We start from the raw sequence: 14830 nt of genomic DNA, 5'->3' as shown, positions 1-14830 counted from the left end.
GCCCTTAACATCATATACATTTTTTAACCAATAATGCTGATCAAGCAAACTCTTCAGATTACCCAAGTGCTGATTTTAGTTTGGGCATGAATATATAAAAATAGTACAAAGATGTACCATTAAAAGTAAAAGCCTCCTTCCTCTGCACTGATGCAGGCACTCTGGAACCAACACTACTAACTTGCTTTTACATTCTATGGTGGGAAGTGCTATAATGTCATGAGTTTTGATTTTATGTTTAAGTTATATATTTACAACGCTCAATGTTTCTATCTTGCTGTATATGCTGACTTTTATCAAAAGATGACTTGATGTCACTCATTCCTAGGAATAATTCCGTGGGAACTTTATGAATGATGCATTGATCCCATTCATAAACTTGCATATAATTACACATTACTAGATGCAGCTCTACTTTGCATTACCACTTTCACCATGCACATTCAATTACACTCAATAACTAGAACTTCAGTTAAATTTATGATTTACTTTGTTAAATACTTATTTATATTGTGTATCATGGCATACAAATCTCATGGTTCCTGTGTAGAGGTCTGAAGACATCTTTTGGGTTCTTTCCCTTTAAGATAGGAGTTCCAGGACTAGAATTCCATTCATCACGCTTGGTGGCAAACACATTTCCCACTGAGCTATCTCATCTGCTTCATTAAAACATTTATAACCCAAGACATCCACTAACCCTAAAACACTAACTTTCTATTGAGAGAAAGGGAGCCACAAGCTCTCACCCCCATCCTTCTCCTGTATATAACACAGCCTCCTGCAATGAATTTTCTTTATAACACTTTTACCATCTGTCACACCATATGTTTTAGTTATTTGTGATGCTGACTAGAATACCCTCCCAGAAGGCAAAGACTCTAGCCTAGTTTGTTTGTGTCCAAATGTCCAGAATCTAGAACATCCATGAAACTTAGTGGATGCTAAGCAAGTTGTTGAAGAACTTTGTTGATTTCTATTTTATTTGTTTGTTTGTTTGTTTTGGTTCTGTAATCTGGGGCGAGGATGAGTGTTTGTTTTCCAGGTCATCACCTTTTATCTCCAATCTGCCACTGAAATTTGAGTGTGATGATCATTAATGACTTATCCTTTTACATCTTTCTCGGGAGGCACATATCTTATTTTTTATTTATGTTACCTCAATGAACCCACTACATTTTTATATTTACTGATTCAGAGGACCTCTGAGATCTCATTGTGCAGTTTTTCCTTGTCTCTTCAAATGCATACAATTTCCATCTTTTCCTGTGACTGCTTCACCCAATCAACTTATATTACCAGTTCTTTTTTTGTATTTTCTGGAGGTGCTATATTTTAATACTTCAAGAGAAGGAACCATAAGGGAAGTGATCAACATTTGTGAGCTGGTCATCTTTTTAAAGGGGAATAAAGGGAGTTTGTGAAGCAATTTAACTCAGACTTGGAGGGGCCAAAGAACAAATCTTTGTGCTAAAAACAGCAAGCAATTGAAAACAAAACAAAACAAACAAACAAAAAAATCAAAACACCTTCCTCTTTCGGAACAGCTCTTTCGGTTCTTCCCGCACCACAAGCGTGTTAGCTAGTTTTTTCTTGTTTACCATAGCTGTTTCCTATTCTTTTTCCAGGACTTCTTAACAATCCCTGCTCTTCAGACAGACACACATACACACACATGTACAATCACACACTCACACACACACACAAGCATGCATACACACTAACTCACACACATTAACACTCTCACACACACGTTTATAATACACTCACACACACATTTACACACATACACACATATAAATAAACACATACAAACTCATATACATACATGCACATACACACAAGCTTTCTCTCTCTCTCTCTCTCTCTCTCTCTCACACACACACACACACACACACACACACACACACACACACACACGAGTTTCTCTTAAATTAGAAGTAATGACAGGCCTGCCACGACAGGATGACTAGCGAAATCACTTTCTCCATATAAAGTCTATGAAGCATGTTTGTTCTGTCTCATCTTTTGAATAGGGTTTACCTGCAAATCTACATATAAAATTCTAGTTTGTTTTTTTTTTTTTTTTTGCTCTTTTTTATCTTGAAACATCATGCTTTCCTTTAATTAAACATCTAGTTTTGACCAAAAGCCATGTACAATTACTAAAAAAAATTAAATTAAACAATTTCATCACTACTATTTAGTTTATTGTTAAGGTTCTGAAAATTATAAGTCATTTTCTTCAATCATACAATTTCAGAAGAGTTAGAAGAATGGTCCAGTATGAAGGTCAGCTGTTAGACCTGTCTACAACTGTGTGTTGCCTAAGATTATTCTCTGATAGTGATAAAGTAAATTCATAAAAATAACAACAATCATTTGTCACTAATTAGAAAGTAGATGTCCTGTGTGTGCCAGAAAGCAGACTCAAAAGCAAGCCTGCATTGTACTGATTAATTCCATTAATGGAGCATCAAGAAGAACTAGAGCTCTGACTTCCTCTCCATACCAGAACTCTAGGCTGGCTGCCAGGGACTCTTAAGATGTTTTTGGAATAGCTCCCATCTCAACACTCTCTGGAGTGAGCAGGTAGTTTAAAGGCCTTCCACTCTACATATAGGGGACTAAGTTGAATTACAAGAGTGCCTGGGAATACCACAGTGCATATATGCATATCAGAGGGAAACTTTCAGGAGTCAGTAATTTCCTTCTACTGTGTGATCTGGGGACCCAGCTCAGAGCCCCAGGCCTGCACAACAAGTATAGTTAATGCCTTTATATACTGAGCCACCACACCACTCCCTGAGTTACTCTTAATACCCTCAACACACACAGTGCTCTATGTTCAGGTCTTAGTCAAATCCTAACCTGCTGCACATTCTCTAGTATTTATCCTGATACATTGCATGGAAAAGATAACCTTTACATGAAGCCTTCCTCAACCTGATCCATTGGAAATGAATGCCTCCTTCTCAGAAGTTTACTCTATTTATTTGTTTATACATTTCATAACTCCTATCACCTGAACAGGTGCATACATAATTTATATGCATATTCTGTGTTATTTTAATTGTTATATTTTATTCATATTTTAATTAATCATGGTAAGTTCAGCATTCCTGTTTTAGTCACATGTCTGTCCCATAACCATGTAGCAGAATGCCTTCCACGTATAAGACATTTAAATGATATCTATCTTCCAAATGCTGGGCATATAAACAATAAAGGAAACATATATGTCTAACTGTACTTTTTGCTTCCTGACTTAACACTGAAGCATAACAAATGCAAATATTCAATGAAAATACTATCCATCTTTCAAGCCATTGCCTTGAATCATCAAAAGAGTATACTGTGGCCCCCAAATTAAACTTTACTAAAATTCAAAAAGTTTCACACACACACACACACACACACACACACACCTAATTACAATATGATTCTAGCCAGCATTGATAAAAATACATAATGTTGTGTTCTTATTCTCTGTAATTCTATAGATAAGCAATGGCTCATTTAAATGGTTGTAGAATCCAATAAAGTATTGATTACAAAACTAAAATAATTCAGGAAACAAAGAATGACCAAATGAACACAACAACTATCGATCATCATTAATACTATTATACAGTTTCATTAAAAATAGAGTATACAGCACTGTCCTTTAGTATATTTAAATCGCACACTCCTTCATTTTCTGTTGTCAGTTATTTCAGAGTGTTCTCAGTCACAATGTACCAATAGCCCACTAACAACTGCCTTTCAGGTGAACTAAATGCACCTTCTATAAAGAAGGGGATATCAGACCTCTTTAAAAAAACATAAAACTTTAACTATCACATTCAATCCCATTTTTATTATTACCCCCTATCTCTTATTTTTAAAGATTTATTTATTTATCTTATGCATATGAGTACATCACCATTGCTCCCTTCAGACACACCAGAAGAAGGCGTCAGACCTCATTACAGATGGTTGTGAGCCACCATGTGGTTGCTGGGAATTGAACTCAGGACCTCTGGAAGAGCAGTCAGTGCTCTTAACCACTTAGCCATCTCTCCAGCCCCTCCCCCATCCCTTTTTATTATTATTCTATCTTCATAATATTTCCCCGATCCAGAGGACAATTTATATATCATGTAATTTTTCCATTCAGAATACAATCAGAACATCAAACTACTTAAATCAAAGCTTCTGCAAGCTTTAAAAAATTCTGGTTCCTATTTGAATTTTTACTTTGTGGTTTGTTAACTTTGTGGCTTGTTAACAGATTATCATGTTTACTTTGTGGTTTGTTAATGGATTAGCATATTAGGCTCAATCATGTGAAATTAACATTTTCTAGATTCAAAACAGATACTGAAAGCTCCATATTCACATCCAACCCACACATATATTACAAAGTTGACTTCAGAGTAAAATACTTCATATTCCTAATCATATATTATATTCTCCCCAAATAAAAGCTTACAGAAGCAGCCAGCATGAAGACAAATAGATTTATACTCATCACCTGCATAAAACTCAACTCCTAGTGGTTCAAAGACCTGAACATAAAACTAGATACAGTAAACTTGATACAAGAGAAAATGGGGAATAGTCTTTAACTCATTGACACAGTAAAAGACTTTCTTAACACAATACTGTTAGCACAAGCACTAAGATCAACAATTAATAAACGGGACCCCATAAAGCTGAAAAGCTTCAGCATAACAAAGTACAGTGCCATTCGGGCAATGCAAACGGACAAAAAGGGTTTATCTATTTCTATATTTGATAGAGGACTGATATTCAAAATATGTAAAGAACTCAAAACACTAAATGTCAAGAAAACAATACAATTTTAAAAATGGGGTGCAGATCTAAAAAGAGGACTTGCAAAAGAGGAAACTCAAAGGGCCAAAAAGCACTAAAAGAAATGTACAACATTCTTAGCCATCAGGGAAATGCAAATCAGAACTACTTTGAGATTTCGTCTTACACCGGTCAAAATGGCTAAGATTAATAAAACAAGTGTCAGCTGGGGATGGCAAAGATCTAGGGTAAAGGGCACACATAGCCATTGCTAGTGGGAATGCAAACTTATACAGCCACTACGGGAATCGGTGTGGTGGTTCCCCGGAAAGATGGGAATCCATCTACCTCAATATTCAACTATAGTACTCTTCAGCACATACCTAAAGGTGTTCCATCTTAGCCCAAAAACACTTGCTCACACATACTAATTGCTACTCTATGCACAATAGCCAGCAACTGAAACAACCTAGATGACACTCAACAGATGAATGGATAAAGAAAGTATGCTATATTTATAAAATGTAGTATTATTTATCCACTTTAAAAAAAAAACAAAATCATGAAATTTGCAGGTAAATAAATGGAACTAGAAAAAAAAATCATCCTGAGTAAGATAATCCAGACCCAGAAAATCAAACATGGTATCATTTTTCAATTCAAAGAGTTTCTTGGTCATTCCATAGATCCCTTCTCTCTAGTCCCTAATAGCAACCTATTAAAATGCTACTTTACTCTACCTAGCACTTACTACCTGAGAATTATTTTATCAATACTAAGATAATTACCAAAACCTTCTGCTTCATTCTTTGTCCTCTTTCTTTTGATGGTTAAGCAGGTTATCTAGGTAACTGACATGAACACATCTGAGAACTCACACATCAATGATAAGTCATCTTTAATAACTTCATTTCTGTGAATTCATCCATATACTTATAAGTAACTCTCAGGAATGAGTGACGTATGTCATTTTGGATAGAGAAGAATCACCAATGGGGATAAGTATGCACTAATTGAAAACTGAATTGTGGGTAATAATAAAAACTTTAGAAAATTGAAGATAATTATCCATTTTCTAAAATGCAAATTTATTTCAGTTAATAGTATGAGAGTTGGGTGGGCTCAAGAATGTGTATAATACCAAAATTTAGAAGGCTTAGAATGAAGATCACAAATTAGAAGCAACTTGAACTATGTAAGTTCAAGTTAGATTGGGCTAGGTAGCAAACCTTGTCTCAATAAATAAATAAATAAATAAATACTGAAACAAACAAGCTACAAAGCAATAATATCAAAATCTGGTACGTGAGAGCATCAGTTTAAAAACTGAAGCAATATCAATTCATAAGTAACAAATAATATAGGTATTAAACACAGAGTGAATTTAGGAGTTCACCTTCTACCTTCAATTCATATTTGTACTATATACCACATTTTCAGAAACGTTTCTGAACTATGCTAGGATTGTCAATTGAGGGAATTTTTATAAATATAAACATACAATTGACAGGGAAAAGGAAAGGACCAAAGTGAGGAAGGGATGAAGAAAGACAGGAAGAGATCAAGACAACTCCCTGGCCTACATGACAGAGAAGACCTCCTGTGTGGACACCAATGCTTTGGTTTCGGAGCTTGGACTGGTAAATCAATGCACTCACCTCAGTTAAGTGAGGATTGGGGTTAAAACCACAGAGGCTACACACGGTGCTTTGACACTCAGTACATGTGTTAAAATTGGCCTTTTCTGGAGTATGCAACAGAAGCTCAGTGGTGTTGCAAAGAGGACAGATGGTTTTAGAGAGGCCTTGTGCTGGCGCCTGTGCTGCAGAAGTTGGTGGTGCTTGCAGAGGTCTTCCTGTTACCGTTTGGCTTATTGATTTAGAAGGTTGTTGAGCTGAAGGTTTTCCCAGGCCTGGCTGTTGAGGCTGGGGCTTTGCTGGAGTTGGGTGTTGAGGCTGGGGCTTTGCTGGGGTGGGCTGTTGAGGCTGGGGCTTTGCTGGAGTTGGCTGTTGAGGCTGTGGCTTTGCTGGGGTGGGCTGCTGAGGCTGGGGCTTTGCTGGAGTTGGGTGTTGAGGCTGGGGCTTTGCTGGAGTTGGGTGCTGAGGCTGGGGCTTTGCTGGGGCTGGCTGTTGAGGCTGAGGTTTTGTGGCAACAGGTTGTTGAGGCTGGGGCTTTGCTGGAATGGGCTGCTGAGGTGAAGGCTTTGTTGGACCAGGCTGCTGAGCTGGTGTTTTTCCAGGTCCAGATAGCTGAGCTGGAGTTTTTGTAGGCCCAGGTACCTTAGCTGCAGTCTGTGGGCCAGGCTGTTGGGCTGGGAGTTTAGCTGTCCCTGGCTGCTGGGCTGGGGACTTTGCTGGCCCTGGTGGAACCTTTCCCTGACCAGGAGTCTGAGCTAGAGACTTTGGCCCAGGCTGCTGCAATGAGGTCTTCTCTAAGCCAGCCTGTTGAGCTGGGGGCTTGGCTGTCACTGGAGGTTGTGCTGGGGACTTCCCTGTCCCTGCTGGTTGAGCTGGGGACTTTGCTGGCCCTGGTTGCTGGACTGTGGCCTTTGCAGGTCCAGGCTGTTGGGCTACAGGTTTTGCTTGCTGAGCTGGTGTTTGGGCTGGACTCTGCTGGGAAGGTTTTGCTGTGCCAGGGGCTTGTGGTTTTGTTTTTTCTGCTTGCTGGGAGGATACTGACTTGGAGGGGATATCCTGCGGGATCACTTCCTTCCCTGGTCCTTGCTGTTTAGGGATCAACTTGGGTGATGGTTGCTGTAAGGAAGGTTTTGTGATTCCTTCCGATTTCCCTTGGTCCTTCTGAGCAACTTTTTGTTTCTTTGTAGTTTCCTCCTGGACTGCCTCGGAGTCTGATATCAAATCAAAAGGGTTGAATTTATTTACAACAGAGGAGACAGCACTTAAAGGATTAACATCTGAGAAGAAACCAGGCATCATACTAGACTTGTATTCTTCCTTAAAATCAGTTCTGGACTTGGATTCTTTCAAGCTAATAGTGGACGGGCTCCTTCCAGGCAGCTTCTGCTCTGACCTAAACGTGTCCGTAGTTCTGCTTTTGCTAAGACCATGCTGAGGGGGACGCCCAGGGTCCGGTGGCTTTCCGGGTTGCTGTGGAGCCTGACTACTATCCAACTCTTGTTTCCTAGAAAATGGAAATAGTGGAAATTAGTTCAAGTCAAACCAATATTTAAAACTATTGGATGTTTTTGTAACTCAAACATATGTAGACATAATTTTTGTTGCAACCTGTATTGCCTGCAAAACTTTTCTTGTCTGTTACTTTTAAATGGGTAGACATTTTCAACAAAGTAATGTAAGAAAATTTCTTGTGGATGGTGATTAGTTGTTAAATAACAAAAACTTACACACATGTACCTACTGAACTATAACATATAGACATGGCATATCCTTAAGAAACCTTGTACAGATTTGTATATTAATTACTAAGCTTGTACATTTTTATGTTAACTGCCAAACAACTTTTCTTGTGCAAGACCAATATTACTTTATCTTTTCTAATAGTTAATCATTAATATGAAGTTTTTACTCAACATCACAGATGAGTCTTAAAGTATCTTGGGATATTACCTTAGAGCTAAACAGCATGAAGCTGGCTATGAACCTATTTTTGGAAAGTGCTACAACTTTGCTCAGAGGAGGAAAACATGGAGCAGCTTCATTCAGTGTTTACTACCCTATTTATTGTCACAACTGTAATTTTAACAATTATCACTGATGCTGCTAGAGAGCTGTGACAAGTAACTTTACATGACAATTATTTCTTTTAAATCGTGTAACTATGATAAACTTTAAATGATTTGAACGGAATAATTAAAACTAGGTATGTTAAATTTTGAATAAACCCTTTTTGTCAACAGCAAAAGAACAACTAATCACATTCTCCATGGAAACTGTGGAGGAAACCAGATAAGTAGTTTTCTTTTATTTATGTCATCTTACATTTGGAAAACATATATTTCTCTTTGGAAAAACATGGAAAAGAATTAACGATTTTGGAGGCCATGACATATGAAATAATCACAATACAGGTTACATTTTTCATTCAATTCAAACTTGGCTAGTTAGGGGCACAGCTACATATTTTCAACTTTGTGTTAGTTAATAATTTTACTCAGATCTTCCTCAATCCTTCAAGTGTAAATCAGGATCTAAGAGAGGGGTGAAAGAAATGGAAACGTATGACCTGGAGCTAAGAAAGAAAATAATTTCTCACTGAAATATATGCATAAAATGAGGTAATAAAATGAGTTAGTATGGTAGATTGTAGCTCACTGGTACAGTGTCTGCCTAGCCTGTGCAAGGTGTTGCAATTGATCCCAGGACTATATAATATTAATGTTAACAATAATAAAAGAGTGTGGGAAGGTTGTTCCAGGAAAAGATTTTTTTAAGTAAATGTTTTACTATGTTTCCAAAGCTTTCACTTTTAAAAAAGACTCAGAACTATTTCCCAGAGTCACTTCCAAAATCCCTGTGATTTTTTTTAATCATTGCTACATATTTACATTTGTACATATTGCAACTGCTTCTATCTGGCCACAGGAAGGAAGAAGAGTCACAGTACCTAACTGAAAATTGGTTATTTCCAAACAGATACATTGTACAGAGTTTAGCATTATTCTAGAAATGTTCCACATTCAATCAATACAGTGCAAAACTCCACTGAAATAAAACCCTTATAGATGTGCCTGTCTCATAAGTAATTACTTAGGAATTTCACTATACTGCACCTTTGTATGTGGTTCTTTAGAATTAGCTCTAAACAAAGGCAAAAAAAAAAAAAACCTATTCTTGATTTTATTTAATTGTTATTTTCTGAAAATACTGATAAATTTATCTTAATCTGTATCTTGTAATACAGTGTCTTCATTTAGCCCTAGGTATGTGTAATAAGTGAAAAACCTAAAAGGAATTTCACAAATGCCAAATATTTGTGGTAACAAGACAACAAAATTGAAAACAAGCTTCATGTGACACACATTATTTTTTACATTATGTTATAATTGCATAAATACCCCACAAAAATTAACTTGTACTGTGTTAAAGAAGCTCCCTGCCAGAAAAGACTTACGTAGCCATTAATACGAGTCCCAAATTATACCTTAGTTTTAATTGCTTTCAGTATGTAAATTCAAGTTTTTGTTTTTTGTTTTTGTTTTTAAAAAGGCAAAAAGAAAGAAACCCACAAAGAGAGCAGCTTGACACCAGACAAAGATGTAAAGGAGCCTGGGCAACTGTGGTGTCCTGGGCTGCTTGCCTTCACAACCGCTCTGCTAAGAGTTAACTAAAATGTAATCTGTGTCTTATCCACTGAACAGGGAGCTAGAAGCACACTGGTCACCAGTCGCCTCATTGCAAGAATCAGACCTGGCACCTCGGAGAAGAGCATTAGTGTTTGATGAATCAATGAGTACCTGGATATGAAAACCAATGAATGGACGTATCAGGGTTTGGCTTCTTGAGTTCTTCTAAAGGCTTTCTAAGATTTAAATGCATACTTTCTATGTTGACTTAAGAACCTGGACTTGACCTATTGTTTGATATCAATAAACAAAACAAAACATAAAAACCAAAAAAACCAAACCAAAGCAAACAAACAAAACCCAGTTGAGCAGATGGTCACTCAGCAGGGAAGGCTCAAAGGAGCACTAAGGGAAATCATCAATTTCCAATTTTTTTTTATCTTCTATCACAGGAGATTTGCTGTGAGCCACCTCATATCTCATGCTCATGAATAAAATGAAATGTAGTAATAAAATTGTCTTTCACTACTGGGTCTTTAATAAATCAACATTCTGAAGAATTTTGTTTGTAATCTTATTCTGATTCCAGATGAAGTTATTCATGTTTAATTCTACTTCCTTTTTCATTTTTACTATTGCCATTCCCAGATTAGAACTTCTCGTTCATAAGTTAGGAGAGAGACTGTTTCAGATAAAATGATATTTCTGGCATACGCAAATATAATGATGTGGAGGCAGCTGGAATGATGAGATGTTTTTAAATGTAACACAGCAGTCAATGACAATTTGGCAATGCTGAGTCACATAAAATATTCCATATCAGAAATAAAAATAACCTTAGAAATGTATACCCACTTCTATACTAGAGAGAATATAGGATTTCAAAGGCTAAGAGACTAGTTTAAAGTCAGGAACCTAAGTTTTAAAAGTCTGGCCTCCAGCCTCATAATGAGGGTGCTGCTAGGAGGATTCGTGCTCACTTATCCATATGTGAGGAATATAGTTTTGTCTCAAAAGTATTTCTAATAATGAATCCTACAACATACATCTGCGGCCACATTGATTGTTTTCCATGGCTGGCATTGAGATTCCTGGGCTTTATATTTGTCATACTCCTTATCATTAGAAATCCAGAAAAAACAAAAACAAACAAACAAACAAACACACTGTGAACTTCTGGGTTATCCTCAAAATGACTTCCTGAAATAGGTAAGACGGGTCTTATTATATTCCTTAGAGGCAAGGAACCTGAGACACACATGGGTTGAAAAATGCATATTAATTTGCTGTGAGTCACATAAAATCCATGTAAGAATCTGAGTCTTGAGACTGAAAATTCTTACTTCTCAAAAATAAAGCAGAATAAATAAATGCACATCTTTTAAGTTCTTAAAATTTGAAATAATTTGGACCTTCTAGATACACATATATTTAATGACAATGATCCTGAAAGCCTAAGCGACAGGTCAAGTGACTCATTATCATACAGATGCATATTTTCCCAAAAATGGCTTTTATAGAAATATTTCAGCAAAACAAAAATGTGTTACAAAAATCAGAAATTCTTCATGCATATCTTTTGCAAACCATAACCAGTTGCAATTTAGGGCACAGATTGCCTAGTAATAGCCATCCCAAAGTGTCCAGTTGGTAATGGGAAACTCTGGAAGTATTCTGCAGTGCACATACAACCTAAGCAACACATATAGGTGGAATTGTTTCCTCAGCATCTGTTGTGCAGAAGCAAGATAGAAATGCAAACACAAATCTCACTGGCATTTGTATCCATGCCAGACCTGTTGCATGAGCCCCTCTGGAAAAATGATAAATCTGACTAATAAAATCTCTACTCCTCGTTATTATCCCAAAATGACAGACTAAATGCACGCTACCGTTTTTTTCCAAAGTCAGGATTCCAGCAAGTGGAGAAACCCAGCTCACCTTGTAAATAAAGAAAAAGGCCAAAACCACAGTTTTAAACAATAAGTACATTTCAAATTCGGGGGCTAATTTGTACGCTAGTGTTTTCTTTCATATTAAACAGGGGTTTTTACCTGACAGAGTCCCAACATTTCAGATAATACTTGAAAACAAAATCACTGTCCTTCAGAAATTGAGACTGCTCCTATACTAAGTTCATTATGATATCTGGCAAAACTGCGCACTTATATTTGCATTCTGGCAGCTTAGTTGAATTTTTTTTTCAAGTTTATGAAGTAGATCATTCTACACCTTTCAGTATCTCAAGTCAAGATTGTGGAAGTCCTGTCAGTTGGTTCAAAGGATGTTTCAGGACCATGGATAGACAGATATTTTTTCTGCAGAAGGATGTAAAGTTAAAGTATTTGTTTACAATAACAGAGGTGGAGAAAACAAGATTATACCCTGGGTCCTCTAATTAGAAAACAACTTATTCATTAGGAAAAGGGAAAATAAAAAGCTAGAGAGCAAATTAATATGTTAATACTAAAGATTAGTTTTATAATTGTCCTTTATTTATTTTGTTTTTAACTGAGTACTGAAACCTAAGCTTAAGGTAATACAAATTCGCATGTTCTATAAACGGAAAGTCATTTTTTGCATTATAAAAGAGCAATGGTTTTTAAACTAGCATATGCTAATTCAGAAATACATGTACAGCACCTGCTCTGCTGTGACCGAACCATCTGTTTAATGTTACAAAATATCTTAGGGCCTTCACTGAATATAAAAGGTATATTTAGTCTATGCTTTTCACCTAGGCAGCTCATGTTCTCTAGGGACAGGTTGGGCAGGAAGGACCAGTCCCCTCCAGTGGGCTAAGGGTATTGTTATAAGAATATTTACACATCATTCTCAGAGAAAAAAGACCTCAGAACACTACAGAGGTTTAAGCGTACAGGTAAACAAGCAACCCAGCTCTATCCATTTTTTAAACATCTGTGTTGTATTAATGGAAGATTTCCAGATTAGTAAAAACACCGTAGGGCGTCTCTCCACACCAACCTAGTGGAAAAGGTTGCAAAAGGCCAAGGGGAGGGGAATCACAACCTAAAATCACAATTCCAAGAATGCAACCCATGACTATCCCACCAGAAACTCTACACTGCATCGTTTTTATTCCGCCCATCCAAAAGCTTATGATCGCCTTATCGCCACCCCATTAGGGAGAATAAAATGAAGGGAGGCGACATATATGTACCACCGTGCGGGCACATACACGTACGTGCACGGGAAGCGGTATATATATGCTTGGACCTCTCCATCATGCTGTGCGTGCCTGTGCATGGAGGGCGACTCCGCAGCGGCCGCGGGGACGCTTCCCTTGGGCAGCCCCTGCGCCCTTGACATGACAGCAGCGATCTGTCTCCTCTCCTCCTCGCTCAGCTGGCTCAGGTCCGCCTCCATGCCGGCTGGGATCCCCGGGTGCAGGGCGCTCCCGGAGCCGCCAGCCCCGCCTGCGGCCGCCGCCAACCCTTCGGGGAGCCCTTCCCCTTCCAAGCTCGCCTCGTTGCCCATGGCTCGGCGGGACACGTCCCGGTGCAGAAGCCCGCGGCCGTCCGAGCCCCGCCAGCCGGGGTCCGCCCCGGGGCGTGCAGGCTGCCCAGCCCTGGGGGCTCCGCGCCCTCCCGGCTGCCTGGGGAAGTGGGGCGAGCTCAGACCAGTCCGCAGGCTGTGCCGGCGCCGGGCAGCTCCTCCATGTTGGACAGCGCCAGGGAAGCTTCTCACGCCCTGTCTCCCGGTTGCCTCCTCAGCGCCGGAGCAGCCCAGAAGCAGCGGAGCTCGGCCAGCCCCGCGCCGACGGCCCCGCCCCGCGCCCCGCCCCCTCGCCGCGCCGGTACTGCGCGTGCGCCGCCCCGAACAGGTGATGTCCGCCACGCCTACCCGCCCTGCGTCGCATCGCGCGTAGACGCCTAGACACCGACTTAAAGGCACCAGATGATGCCATGCTAAAAGGCCCGGCGAACTGCGGACACTTCCTTCAGGCATATAGCAGGATGCCTCAACCTGAGTTTTCGCGAGCTCAATTTAGGGGGAAAAGAGCGGAAGGGGTTATGTCTGCAGCTCTGCCTCTTGGGATTTGTAGTTTCTTTTTCTTCCCCCCGCCCCCCTTCACCTCCGAATCCTCCCAAGGGACTGTGAAAGGATTTATAAAATTTCCTAAGAAAGATTCTGGTAACTAAAGATGAGGGAGAAAGAATCCGTCTAGTTTTTAAAGAAAATTTCCCAATATGAGATGAAATGGCCTTTATCTTAGAGAGCTTTACCAGAACAATTAGGTTGACTTTTTCAAAGTGATACATTAGTAAATTGGGAAAATTTTTTGAATGCTTGCACCTTGCGCTGTTTCCTCAACTACACCAATGGAAAGAATTATGGGAAATTGCTCGCCAAGGGAACAACAAATTTTGAAGTCTGTTGCTTTTATGTAAAACTTCTAAGTCATGGTTTCAAGTCTTGTCCATCCATTTTATTATTTCTAATTTAACAAATGTAAAAAGAGAAAAATCTCAGTAGATAAATCTCGTTAATCACACAGCTGCTTAACAACAAAGCTGTCTATATTTTCAGCACCCCACCACCATACTTCTTACTTCTATTCTAGAGTAATTATTCCAATTATTGCTGAGTCTGAAACTCAAAATTTGCTATGTAATGTTTTCTTATAAAGTGTTAAGTCTCAACTTTTAAGCTTAAAGAGATCAAAAGCTAAGAATAAGAAACTGAACTAATACACAGATATGAACATGATCTCACAAGATACATTTCCAAGTTTTGACAAAATTCTTA

The 14830-nt window shown here is 38.7% G+C and overlaps 1 protein-coding gene across 10 annotated transcripts in view; it reads right to left on the bottom strand.

The window, feature by feature from the left end:
* The window catches only part of Pclo (piccolo (presynaptic cytomatrix protein)), a 348560-nt gene extending 334686 nt beyond the window's left edge, over positions 1-13874 (bottom strand). For 6 of the 10 annotated variants that reach the window (XR_003955647.1, XR_003955650.1, XM_006503582.3 and 3 more), the window contains exons 1-2: positions 13266-13864; positions 6456-7938 (exon numbers count right to left, since the gene is read on the bottom strand). Coding sequence is in view for 6 of the 10 variants with exons in the window: in XM_006503582.3 (XP_006503645.2) it covers positions 6456-7938; positions 13266-13558 (1776 nt within the window). In the remaining 4 variants the exon portion in view is untranslated. Of the gene's footprint in view, positions 1-6455; positions 7939-13265 lie in introns of all 10 variants that reach the window. The other 4 variants (NM_011995.4, NM_001110796.2, XR_003955649.1 and 1 more) reach the window with 3 other exon arrangements.
* Positions 13875-14830: the final 956 nt, after the last annotated feature.

The sequence above is a fragment of the Mus musculus genome, chromosome 5 (assembly GCF_000001635.26).
Source record: "Mus musculus strain C57BL/6J chromosome 5, GRCm38.p6 C57BL/6J".
In the NCBI taxonomy this organism is placed as follows: Eukaryota; Metazoa; Chordata; class Mammalia; order Rodentia; family Muridae; genus Mus; species Mus musculus.
The sequence above is the reverse complement of the archived record's forward strand: the minus strand, read 5'-3'. Positions and strand labels throughout refer to the sequence as shown.